This window comes from Heptranchias perlo, chromosome 24, assembly GCF_035084215.1.
Source record: "Heptranchias perlo isolate sHepPer1 chromosome 24, sHepPer1.hap1, whole genome shotgun sequence".
Classification (NCBI taxonomy): Eukaryota; Metazoa; Chordata; class Chondrichthyes; order Hexanchiformes; family Hexanchidae; genus Heptranchias; species Heptranchias perlo.
The window spans coordinates 2,955,295-2,969,401 of NC_090348.1; the positions used below are offsets into that span (position 1 = coordinate 2,955,295).

At 43.9% G+C, this 14,107-nt stretch overlaps 1 protein-coding gene across 5 annotated transcripts in view; it reads right to left on the minus strand.

Moving 5' to 3' along the window:
- Window positions 1-14,107, minus strand: part of cfap54 (cilia and flagella associated protein 54) — a 443,819-nt gene that overhangs the window by 145,561 nt on the left and 284,151 nt on the right. For all 5 annotated transcript variants that reach the window (XM_068004603.1, XM_068004606.1, XM_068004607.1 and 2 more), the window contains 2 exons: window positions 4,048-4,098; window positions 2,724-2,910 (listed from right to left, as the gene is read on the minus strand). In XM_068004603.1, coding sequence (XP_067860704.1) covers window positions 2,724-2,910; window positions 4,048-4,098 — 238 coding nt within the window. The remainder of the gene's footprint in view (window positions 1-2,723; window positions 2,911-4,047; window positions 4,099-14,107) is intronic.

Below are 14,107 nucleotides of genomic sequence, written 5' to 3' on the forward strand. Positions count from 1 at the left end.
GAGGATATGATATGCTGCCAGCAAAGAGGGGTGTGGGATACATTCACTGCAAGGGGCACAGTGCAGTATTTGCAGCTCAGTATCAATCAGGGCTGAACCATTGTTGGCATATGAGTGGACTTTTTGTTTAGAGAATTGGGAATCGGTATTTCTTACCAGAGCACAATAGTATCTTCTGGGAGCACATGTTTGATTCAGCTCAAAAGTTCGAGGCCACGGCAGATGAAAGCAGAATTTCCGGCGTGGAAACATTACATAAGAACCTAAGAAATATGAACAGGAGTAGGCCACACGGCCCCTCGAGCCTGCTCCGCCATTCAGTAAGATCATGGCTGATCTTCAACCTCAACTCCACTTTCCCGCCCGATCCCCGTATACCTTGATTCCCCTAGAGTCCAAAAATCTATTAATCTCAGCCTTGAATACATACTCAAGGACTCAGCATCCACAGCCCTCTGGGTTGGAGAATTCCAAAGATTCACAACCCTCTGAGTGAAGAAATTCCTCCTCATCTCAGTCTTAAACGGCCGACCCCTTATCCTGAGACTATGTCCCCTAGTTCTAGACTTTCCAGCCAGGGAAACAACCTCTCAGCATCTACCCTGTCAAGCCCTCTCAGAATCTTATATGTTTCAATGAGATCACCTCTCATTATTCTAAACTCCAGAGAATATAGGCCCATTTTACTCAACCTCTCCTCATAGGACAACCCTCTCGTCCCGGGAATTACAATTTATGTTACTATACAGTTTACCAGCAAGGGTGGTGGAACAAGATACCTTTCAAGGAGGAAGTAGACGGGGTTTCTGTCAACAGATGGAATTTGGAGTTATTTGAAATGCACCAAAAGAATACTGCGCATTCTCCTGCCTGTAATACTGTTACTATGAAACAAACAGTCCTGCTGGGAGAATATAGTGGAGTAGGGGAAAGTGTGGGGAATATCATAAACACTCAATGAGTGTCAGTACTGCGGTCATACCTGAGAGTAGGATTAGGGCCAGGAACTGGAGTCCGTTGGGTCTGGCCACTCACTAACGATGGTGGAAATTTACAGATGGGTTTGGTTGTTTCCTTCTAACTGTTGTGAATTAGATTTACATTTCGGCTTTTGATTACTCAACAATAACTCACTTCAAACAAAAGGCTTGCTTTTTGCCTCAACATTGGAAACCTGTAATATGAGCTATGACATTCCTGTGCTGCTACCCAGTGTCATTGTACTGGAACTGCATGCTGACTCTCAGAATAAAACACAGTCCCAGTAATGGGCTTCGCACCTAATGTTACATAACAGGATTTTTAACACAGTAAATGCCAATCACTGCACCATCTACAGTTGTAAGGAATCTTACAACACCAGGTTATAGTCCAACAGTTTTATTTGAAAATCACAAGCTTTCGGAGTTTACCTCCTTCGTCAGGTGAGTGAGTGAAGCATAGCATCACTCACTCACCTGACGAAGGAGGTAAACTCCAAAAGCTTGTGATTTTCAAATAAAACTGTTGGACTATAACTTGGTGTTGTAAGATTCCTTACATTTGTCCACCCCAGTCCATCACCGGCATCTCCACATCATCCATCTACAGGTGTAACTGGTACTACAGGCAGATGCTGACGCTTTGAAAATGGGTTTCCCCATTGACAAAGCCTGATATAGGAGTTTTGAATGCATTTTGAAATGGAATATTGTGATCCACTCAGCATTTTTAATCTACAATAGATGTGCCTTAACATTTCTTTTGAACCCCATTCAAAATTGAAAGGTGCTCCTTTTGCTTAAAACAGGGAAAATAAGCTTGGAAGTGAATAATTAAAGCAAAGCAAAGCAATAGTCATATGTTCAAAAGCATGTTTGCAAAAATTAATTTGGTTCCCAAATACTGCTGCTCCCAAGATACAGCTGAGGGGCCTGATCTCCAGAACTGAGGGGTCAGAAGGGAGCCAGGGCTCAAATGGAAGCTAGAGGTAGCAGGGTTTATAGAGCTGGGGGCCAGAAACAGCTCTTTAAAAGTGCAAAAATGAATTGGTTTGGAACCCAGGAATGCATAAATTATATTATCTATCTAAAAGTCTTGCATCTAGGGCGAATCAGTCACATCACATCTTTTGAATGTGTCACACCTGAAAGTGAGACCTCTGAAGCTTCACATCTCAAAGGTGTCACACTTTAGGGCATCACACCTCAGGGTGTCATACCTCATGGGGTCATGTGTCCACAGGGCAGAAATTAATGATTGGGTGTTCTAAATTGAATCTATTCCATTCAAAGAGGAGACTGAGAGGTGACCTGATAGAGGTGTTTAAAATCATGAAGCGGTTCTATTGGGTAGACGCAGGAAAGATGATTCCACCTGTGGGGGAGTCCAAAACTAGGGGGTATAAATGTAAGATAATCACTAATAAATCTAATAAGGAATTCAAGAGGAACTTCTTAACTCAGAGTAGTGAGAAGGTGAAACTCACTACCAAATGCAGTCGTTGAGGCGAATAGCAGAGATGTACTTAAGGGGGAGCTACATAAATACACGAGGGAGAAAGGAATAGAAGGGTATGTTGGTAGAACGAGATGAAGTAATTAGAGTGGGAGGAGGCTTGTGTGGAGCATAATCATTGGCATAGAACTGTTGGGCCGAATGGCCTGTTTCTGTGCTGTAAATTTTATGTAATTCTATGTAATAGTTGATAAGATGTATAAAATATAATGACACTGAGAAATTACCTGCAGCTGGCATTGTTTCATCGTTGTCTAAACACTTCATATTTGCATTTTCTGGGATGTGGTTTATAGTTTCAGCAAGTTTGATGACAAGATAGGTCTGCCCAAGTTTAAATTTATTCACAAGGTAAGGACCATAAAGTGTAGACAAGGTTTTAGACAAAGAAGTCTTGAGTAGCTCCTCAAGTGCCTGTGGATCAATAAATTAAATGATTCAGCACAACAGAAGCAAGGCGAAACTATGCATAATCCACCCCAGGCCAACGAGTATGAACTAGCTTTTTAGCAAAAATGTAGCAGAGAATAAAGGGATTGGGAGGCAGGGTGGGAAGAGGTAATTAGAGTGGGAGGAGGCTCAAATAGATTATAAACACTGGCATAGACCAGTTGGGCCAAATGGCCTTTGGATTCTATGTAATTCTATGTAACATGAGGATCAATACCTCATAAGTGGCTATTTAGTTTTCTGATGAATACCAAATCATTTCAAATTCTTTAGTACTACCAGAATTTGATAGAAATCCAAAATAATTAATGGCCAATATAGTATGGTCATACCATGGAATCTTGTCTATTAATAGGCATTTGCAGAACTTGAGTTATAGAGTAAGTTTTTTTCCTAATTAGGTCAATTTGGTAATGACAAGTACATCAAATTAGCACAGCTGATTAACAAGTTATATTTATTATCATATAAACACATTGCCAATTCCCATTGCTAAGGGTGTCATTATATTACGTATACTAATTTGAGGCAGGTAACTGTTGAGAGTGATGTAATCACATCTCTTCACATCGTGCTCTGGCCACAGAAAGTGGAGCTCTGGTGTATAAGTCCAACAAACTCTTCTCGACACCATCCAAGTGCCAGTTAAGTTTTAATGAACAAAGGAAACTGATAATCCAGTTGGCTCTCTGCTAAAAGTAAAATGATTGAAAAAGATAGGTTGCCTACTTGACATGGTCCTCTTCATTGATCCAGGGGTACAGTAGTGTAATGGTTATGGTACATGGCTAACAACCTACACCATAGGAAGTACAAATCCCACCATAGCAAGTTGTAAAATTAAATTTAATAAATCAGGTAAATTGTGGACTGGCACCATGAAAACTGCTGGATTGCAAAAACCCAACGAGGTCACTAATCCATGTCAGAGAAGGGAACCTACCACCCCTACCCAGTATGGCCTACATGTGATTCTTAAGGCCCTCGGAGTAACTAGGGATGGACAATACTGCTTTGCCAATGTCCGAAGAGCAAATTAAATTTGTGGTATAACAAAGCAAAATCAAATTCTAACTCAATAATATTGATTACATTTCTTACCAGCAAATTATCAGGTATAAGTATGCTTGATTGATCAAATGTCATTTCAACCTATAATTGAAGGGAAATATTTAAAATTTTCAATGACTTTATGCAGCTTAACTGTTATCCTGCAAAACTGCTCTATTCCAATGTAAATACAAGGATAAAAGAGTGACAGGGAAGATTCACACTAGTAATTATGACAGCAAGCTATCCACTTCATGTCATCATGGGGAAAGAGGGAAAGAAAGAGCGAGAAAAAGCATAGAATCATGGAAAATTTACGGCACAGAAGGAGGCCATTCATCCCATCATGTCCGCGCCAGCTGAGAAACGAGCCACCCAGTCTCATCCCACTTTCCCGCATTTGGTCCATAGCCCTGCAGGTCATGGCTCTTCAGGTGCACATCCAGGGATTTTTTTAATGAGTTGAGGGTTTCTGCCTCTACCACCCTCTCAGGCAGTGAGTTCCAGACCCCCACCACCCTCTGGGTGAAAAAGCTTTTCCTCATTTCCGTTCTAATCCTTCTACCAATCACTTTAAATCTATGCCCCCTGGTTATTGACCCCTCCCCTAAGGGAAATAGGTCCTTCCTATCTACTCTATCTAGGCCCCTTATAATTTTGTACACCTCAATCAAATCATCCCTCAGCCTCCTCTGTTCCAAGGAAAACAACCCCAGCCTATCCAATCGGTCATCATAGCTAAAATTCTCCAGTCCTGGCAACATCCTCGTAAATCTCCTCTGCACCCTCTCCAGTGCAATTACATCCTTCCTGTAATGTGGTGACCAGAACTGTGCGCAGTACTCAACCTGTGGCCTAACTATATTTTATAAAGTTCCTGCATAACAGTACCAGACTCTTCCATCACCATCCCTGGGTATGTCCTGTCCCACCGGCAGGACAGACCCACCAGAGGTGGCGGTACAGTGATATACAGTCAGGAGGAAGTGGCCCTGGGAGTCCTCAACATTGACTCCGGACCCCATGAAATCCCATGGCATCAGGTCAAACATGGGTAAGGAAACCTCCTGCTGATTACCACCTACCGTCCTCCCTCAGCTGACGAATCAGTCCTCCTCCATGTTGAGCACCATTTGGAGGAAGCACTGAGGGTAACATGGGCACAGAATGTACTCTGGGTGGGGGACTTCAATGTCCATCACCAAGAGTTGTTCGGTAGCACCACTACTGACCGAGCTGGCCGAGTCCTGAAGGACGTAGCTGCCAGACTGGTGGTGAGGTGGTGAGCGAACCAACATGAGGGAAAAAACCGACTTGACCTCGTCCTCACCAATCTACCTGTTGCAGATGCATCTGTCCATGACAGTATTGGTAGGAGTGACCACCGCACAGTCCTCGTGGAGACGAAGTCCCATCTTCGCACTGAGGACACCATCCAACGTGTTATCACCGTACTAAATGATTCAGAACAGATCTAGCAGCTCAAAACTGGGCATCCATGAGGCACTGTGGGCCATCAGCAGCAGCAGAATTGTATTCCAGCACAATCTGTAACCTCATGGCCCGGCATATTCCTCACTCTACTATTAACAACAAGCCAGGGGATCAACCCTGGTTCAATATGGAATGTAGAAGAGCATGCCAGGAGCAGCACCAGGCGTACCTAAAAATGAGGTGCCAACCTGGTGAAGCTACAACTCAGGACTACATGCATACTAACGGCGGAAGCAACATGCCATAGACAGAGCTAAGCGATTCCACAACCAACGGATCAGATCAAAGCTCTGCAGTCCTGCCACATCCAGTCGTGAATGGTGGTGGACAATTAAAACAACTAATGGGAGGAGGAGGCTCTGTAAATAACCCCATCCTCAATGATGGCGGAGTCCAGCACGTGAGTGCAAAAGACAAGGCTGAAGTGTTTGCAACCATCTTCAGCCAGAAGTGCCAAGTGGATGATCCATCTTGGCCTCCACCCGATATCCCCACCATCACAGAAGCCAGTCTTCAGCCAATTCGATTCGCTCCACGTGATATCAAGAAACGGCTAAGTGCACTGGATACAGCAAAGGCTATGGGCCCCGACAACATCCCGGCTGTAGTGCTGAAGACTTGTGCTCCAGAACTAGCTGCGCCTCGAGCCAAACTGTTCCAGTACAGCTACAACACTGGCATCTACCCGACAATGTGGAAAAATACCCAGGTATGTCCTGTCCACAAAAAGCAGGACAATTCCAATCCAGCCAATTACCGCCCCATCAGTCTACTATCAATCATCAGCAAAGTAATGGAAGGTGTCGTCGACAGTGCCACTATCAAGCGGCACTTACCAATAACCTGCTCACCGATGCTCAGTTTGGGTTCCGGCAGGACCACTCGGCTCCAGACCTCATTACAGCCTTGGTCCAAACATGGACAAAAGAGCTGAATTCCAGAGGGGAGGTGAGAGTGACTGCCCTTGGCATCAAGGCAGCATTTGACTGAGTGTGGCACCAAGGAGCCCTAGTAAAATTGAAGTCAATGGGAATACAGGGGGAAAACTCTCCAGTGGCTGGAGTCATAACTCGCACAAAGGAAGATGGTAGTGGTTGTTGGAGGCCAATCATCTCAGCCCCAGGACATAAGAACATAAGAACATAAGAAATTGGAGCAGGAGTAGGCCAATCGGCCCCTCGAGCCTGCTCCGCCATTCAATAAGATCATGGCTGATCTGATCCCAACCACAAATCTAAAGAACACAAGAAGTCGGAGCAGGACCCGGCCACATAGCCCCTGGGCCCTCTCCGCCACCCACAGGGCATTGACCGATCCGAACTCAGCTTCATGTCCAATTTCCTGCCCGCTCCCCATAACCCCTAATTCCCTTTACTTCTAGGAAACTGTCTATTTCTGTTTTAAATTTATCTAATGATGTAGCTTCCACAGCTTCCTGGGGCAGCAAATTCCACAGACCTACCACCCTCTGAGTGAAGAAGTTTCTCCTCATCTCAGTTTTGAAAGAGCAGCCCCTTATTCTAAGATTATGCCCCCTAGTTCTAGTTTCACCCATCTTTGGGAACATCCTTACTGCATCCACCCGATCAAGACCCTTCACAATCTTATATGTTTCAATAAGATCGCCTCTCATTCTTCTGAACTCCAATGAGTAGAGTCCCAATCTACTCAACCTCTCCTCATATGTCCGCCCCCTCATCCCGGGGATTAACCGAGTGAACCTTCTTTGTACTGCCTCGAGAGCAAGTATGTCTTTTCTTAAGTATGGAGACCAAAACTGTATGCAGTATTCCAGGTGCGGTCTCACCAATACCTTATATAACTGCAGCAATACCTCCTTGTTTTTATATTCTATCCCCCTAGCACATTGCTGCAGGAGTTCCTCAGGGCAGTGTTCAAGGCCCAACCATCTTCAGCTGCTTCATCAATGACCTTCCCTCCATCATAAGGTCAGAAGTGGGGATGTGCGCTGATGATTGCACAGTGTTCAGTTCCATTCGCAACCCCTCAGATAATGAAGCAGTCCATGCCCGCATGCAGCAAGACCTGGACAACATCCAGGCTTGGGCTAATAAGTGGCAAGTAACATTCGCGCCAGACAAGTGCCAGGCAATGACCATCTCCAACAAAAGAGAGTCTAACCATCTCCCCTTGACATTCAACGGCATTACCATCGCCGAATCCCCCACCATCAACATCCTGGGGGTCACCATTGACCAGAAACTTAACTGGACCAGCCACATAAATACTGTGGCTACAAGAGCAGGTCAGAGGCTGGGTATTCTGCGGCGAGTGCCTCACCTCCTGACCCCCCAAAGCTTTTCCACCATCTACAAGGCACAAGTCAGGAGTGTGATGGAATACTCTCCACTTGCCTGGATGAGTGCAGCTCCAACAACACTCAAGAAGCTCGACACCATCCAGGATAAAGCAGCCCGCTTGATTGGCACCCCATCCACCACCCTAAACATTCACTCCCTTCACCACCGGCGCACCGTGGCTGCAGTGTGTACCATCTACAGAATGCACTGCAGCAACTCGCCAAGGCTTCTTCGACAGCACCTCCCAAACCCACGACCTCTGCCACCTAGAAGGAGAAGGGCAGCAGGCACATTGGAACAACACCACCTGCACGTTCCCCTCCAAGTCACACACCATCCCGACTTGGAAATATATCGCCGTTCCTTTATCGTCGCTGGGTCAAAATCCTGGAACTCCCTACCTAACAGCACTGTGGGAGAACCTTCATCATACGGACTGCAGCGGTTCAAGAAGGCGGCTCACCACCACCTTCTCAATGGCAAATTAGGGATGGGCAATAAATGCTGGCCTCACCACCGACGCCCACATCCCATGAACGAATAAAAAAAAAATTCTATGCCTTGGCTAATAAAGGAAAGCATTCCATATGCCTTCTTAACCACCTTATCTACCTGTCCTGCTACCTTCAGGGATCTGTGGACATGCACTCCAAGGTCCCTCACTTCCACTACACCTCTCAGTATCCTCCCATTTATTCTGTATTCCCTCGCCTTGTTTGTTCTCTCCAAATGCATTACCTCACACTTCTCCGGATTGAACTCCATTTGGCACTTTTCTGCCCATCTGACCAGTCCATTGATATCTTCCTGCAGTCTACAGCTTTCCTCCTCACTATCAACCACACGGCCTATCTTTGTGTCATCCCCAAATTTCTTAATCATGTCCCCTACGTTTAAGTCGAAATCGTTAATGTATAATATATAATGTATAAAAGTGAAAAAAAGAAAGTGAGCGAAAGGGCGAAAGAAAATAGAACCAAAAAAAGTGCAAAAAAAAGAAATTACATTTATAAAGCAATTTTTGACATTTCAAAATGCTTTACAGTCAATGAATTACTTTTGACATGTAGTCACAGTTGTTGAGGGCAAATGCAGCAGTCAATTTGCACACAGGAAAGTCCCAAAACCAACAAATGAATGATAATCTTGACGGTGTAATGTTGGCCAGAACTACAGGACCACTCTTCACATAGTGTCATGCGATCTTTAGATTCACCTGAGCAGATAAACTCTGTTTAATATCTCGTCTGAAAGATCTCGGAAAATGTAGCATACCCTCAATATTGCACCGAAGCCTAGATTTTAAGTTCGAGTCTCTAGTAGGATTTTATCCCACAACCTTTGGACAAAGAAGCAAAAGCCCTACCGACTGAGCCAAGCTGACACTTGGAGAGGCATTAAGTGCAGGTAAGGTGCTTTCCCACGCGAGGCAGACTCATTTTGTGCTGCTTTCCTTATAAACAGATATAAAGCAGCATTGGCAATGGCCTGGGATTAGGTTGCCTGATCACCATCCAGTTGATGATCTGAGGGTATATTTTCCTCAGTTAGAAATAAGTAGAAAGTTCACCATTTCTGATCATGGATAGCACCTGTCAATTAAAGTGGTGGGTGGACCGAGCTTCCCTCCAGTCATAAATCCAACAATCTTCTTGGCAGAAACTGGCCAATACCTGCACTTATGGTCAATTTCACACTTCCTAAACACTTAATGAGCTATTTAGTTACTTTTTTTTGGTGAAAAGTTTGTAAATACAGCAGCTTAGCAAGGAAATCAGAAGATGCATGCAGCGGGCTGCATCCGTTGATCTGACTCTGGCTCCATTAGTTTTATTGGTAAAATCCCAGGATGACATTTTAAAGTGCAGAAACTAGTTATTTATTCAAATTCAGACTAGTTGGATGTGGATTGCTGACTGCGTCCACGCTGGCTCAGGAACTAAAGGTACAGGGGAAGATTAGGAAAAAAATTCCATGATTTGAGGATACCTACCGAGATAATGTGAAAATGAAACTGCGTATACTGCAGGCCTCCAGTACGGGCTGTGGCGGGTATATGAATGTGACAGTATAAGGTATTCCAGACTTATACATGGAAAAACTCCTGTATTCACACAAATATAACTGAGAAAAAATATTTGAAGGAAGATGGAGCTTTTCAAAAAAGGGTATAATTATGTGTGCACTGTGCATGTGAAGGCTGCACAGGATTGCTAATATAACATTACATGAATCGTATTAAACTGACCTTGCAAAAAATGGCCACTTTGTCACTTCTCCAGAAAGGGTTCTTCAGAACCAAAACATGTCATCCGCAAATTTTGAAATTGTACTTCCAATTCCCGAATCCAAATCGTTAATGTAAATGGTGAACAACAGTGGTCCCAGCACCAATCCCTGTGGAACACCACTTCCCACCGTTTGTCAATCTGAGTAGCTACCCTTAACCCCTACTCTCTGTTTTCTGTTTTGTAGCCAGCTTGCTATACATTCTGCTACCTGTCCCCTGACTCCACATGCTCTGACCTTAGCTATAAGTCTACAGTGATGTTATAGAAGGCCTTCTGAAAATCCAAATATATTACATCTACAACATTACCCTTGTCTACTCTTTCTGTTACTTCTTCAAAGAATTCCCTTTTGAAATCTGTGCTGACTATTCTTTATTATATTTTTGTTTTCTAGATGTTTTTCTGTTACACCTTTGAGCAAGGATTTCATTATCTCTCTTACCACCGACGTTAAGCTAATTGGACTACAGTTCCCTGGACTGGTTCTATATCCCTTTTTAAATATAGGAATCACATTACCTGTCTGCCAGTCCTCTGGCACTATTCCCTTTTCTAATGAATTTTTATATATATGTAATAGTGCCTCTGCTATCTCTTCCCTAACTTCTTTTAACGTGCGTGGATGCAATCCATCTGGACCAGGGGTTTTATCCTCTCTAAGTTTGATTAGTTTATCATTGTTAGAACGGCATCAGGGATATCGTGCTACAAGCCACTGGGGCCCCATTACCGTCATTGTCAATATCGGTAGAACTGAAATCTGCCAAACCTCAGCCCTCCTGTGGGATGCCATCACCTATACTCTATCACTCAGTCATGAACCAGTCAGCTCTCTTGAATGTGACCCTCAGCTAACCAATCAGTTGCCTCAAAGGGACAATCCTTCATTTTTTTTGATAAATTATAGATTTTCTTTACGAGAGTGTATTGTGCATTTTCTGAAGTGTATGTGACCTGAAGTACATATCTGCTAATAGCTCCATGTGTCTCCCTTGTGCTTACCACCACATGAGAGTCATGTATTTCCAGTATGTACTTCCATGTATATGGTGTCTGTGGCCATGATTTATGAGCTGAGGGGGAAAAGTCAGTATCCTCTGATTGGAATTGCAACTAACCCTCCGTTATTTCATCAGTGGCAGGAGTGTCCCGCGCTAGAAATGCTGAGGTGTCCTTTTGAAGGTGTCCTTTGAAGTAACTTGTGGAAGGCTTCGTGCTGGAACAGAGATGACGCTAACATCTCTGTACTTGGCTGCTCCTGTGCTTCTGAACTAATGCCACTGATGGAGGGCATCCCCTCAGGTTGCTCATTTATCTGCTGATGTACACTCACGAGGTTCTGAAATCCCTCTTTGATAGATGCTTGTAATTGTTCTGTGACAACACAAGACTTTGATTTTTGTATAGTTTATCAAAATAGCTAGAATTTCAATGGAAACTGTGCTTCACTAAGTTTCAAAATGGAAGACAGGTGATGGCCAGAAGCAAATGGCTTTTGTCCACAAATTAATTAAGGATACTTTGATAAAGATATTTAAATAGCTAATGAATGCAGTGTGTTACCAGTGTAAAGTGTAACTCCCAGTTCCTGTCAACTATCAAAATAAACTAACTGGCATGGCAACACCATCACCTCCAAGTTCCCCTCCAAGTCAGGCACCATCCCGACTTGGAAATATATCGCCGTTTCTTCATCGTCGCTGGGTCAAAATCCTGGAACTCCCTACCTAACAGCACTGTGGGAGAACCTTCACCACATGGACAGCAGCGGTTCAAGAAGGCAGCTCGCCACCACCTTCTCAAGGGAATTAGGGATGGGCAATAAATGCTGGCCTTGCCAGCGACACCCATATCCTGAGAGTGAATTAAAAAACATTCTGCATCAGCATACCAGCGGTTAGAAGCCAATACCACAGTGTCACTTTTCTCAAGGTGTGAGGACTGTTAATTACAGGTTGCCTAACAATTTCAAAATAAGTGGTTCTACATCGAAGAAATTCTACAGAATAAATATTGCAGCTCTGGCTGCTAGCTTTTGGTTCAGGATTCTTCTTCCAGACTCTCTGAAATCACACATGACATCTCATCCTGAAAGACAAAGGACTGACCAGCTGATTTATTCCAAAGAATTGTTATGTTCCCAAATACTATATAAAAGGGTCCACTTTCTGAAAAGGGCATCTGAACCCCATAGACTGTTTTCAATTCTCTCCTAGCATATTTTATTATCTCCCCCCTTTCTATCTTAAATGTTAGTCTCCCTGGTAAATACGGAGACAAAGTAATTATTTAATATTTCTGCCATTTCGCTGTCATTACCTGTGAGTTTATCTTGTGCATCCCTTAGTGGTCCTATCCCTATCCTGATTTTTCTTTTGTTATTTATGTGTCTGTAGAATACTTTAATATTTCTTTTTATATTCTGTGATAATTTAATTTCATAGTTTCTCTTTGCCTTTCTAATTGTTTTTTCCTATTTGTCATCCTCTCCTTTGTTGTCTATGTATTTAGTGTATGCCTTTTTCTTTAGTTTCAATTTTGCTCTCTTTCTTTATTCATCCATGGTGTTTCATTGTTGGCTAGTTTGTTCTTGCTTTTTAGTGGGATATATTTCTCTTGGACTCTATTGATGACCGTTTTAAATGGTTCTCACTGCTGTTCTATTTCTTTGCTTATCAGTAAATTTTTCCAGTTTATTTTCTCTAGTTCCATTCTCATCCCCTGAAAATCAGCTTTTTTCCAATTTATTACTTTGGTCTTTGAATGCAGTTTTGAAAAAAATCCTAAATAAATCTGGAATAAAAAGGTGGTATCAGTAAAAGTGACCATGAAGCAGTCGGATTGTTGTAAAAATTCAACTGGTTCACTAATGTCCTTTAGGGAAGGAAACCTGCCGTCCTTACCGGTCTGGTCTATACGTGACTTCAATCCCATACAAATATGGTTGACTCTTAACTGCCCTCTGAAATGGCCCAGCAAGACCCTCAGTTGTATCAAACCGCTATAGAAAAGGATAAGAAGAATAAAACGGACGGAACACTTTTGACCAAGGCATCGGTTTCGGACACGATGAAGGCATACCCAGTCCAGTCGACCCTGCAAAGTCCTCCTCACTAACATCTGGGGACTGGTGCCAAAGTTGGGAGAACTGTCCCACAGACCAGTCAAGCAACAGCCTGACATAGTCATACTCACAGAATCAAAACTATCAGCCAGACTCCTCCATCACCATCCCTGGGTATGTCCTGTCCCGCTGGCAGGACAGTCCCACCAGAGGTGGGGGCACGGTAGCATACAGTCGGCTGGGAGTGGCCCTGAGACTGACTCCAAGAAGTCTCTTGGCTTCGGGTCAAACATGGGCAAGGAAACCTCCTGCTGATTACCACCTACCACCCTCCCTCAGCTGATGAATCAGTACTCCTCCATGTTGAGCACTGAGGGTAGCAAGGGCACAGAATGAACTCTGGGTGGGGGACTTCAATGTCCAACACGAAGAGTAGCTCGGTAGTACCACCACTGACTAAGCTGGCCGAGTTCTGAAGGACATAGCGGCCAGACTGGGCCTGAGGCAGGTGGTGAGAGAACCAACACGGGAATAACGTTCTTGACCTCGTCCTCACTAATCTACCTGTTGGAGATGCATCTGTCCATGATGATATTGGTAGGAGTGACCACCGCACAGTCCTTGTGGAGACCAAGTCCCATCTTCACACTGAGGACACCCTCCATCATGTTGTGCGGAACTAACACCGCGCAAAGTGGGATAAATTAAGAACAAATTTAGTAGCTCATAACTGGGCATCCATGAGGCGCTTTGGGCCATCATCAGCAGCAGAACTGTATTCCACCACAATCTGTAACTTCATGGCCCGGCATATCCCTCACTCCTCCATCACCAACTCTGGTTCAATGAGGAGTATAGAAGTGCATACCAGGAGCAGCACCAGGCGTATCTGAACATGAGGTGCCAACCAGGTGAAACTACAACACAGAATTACATGCGAT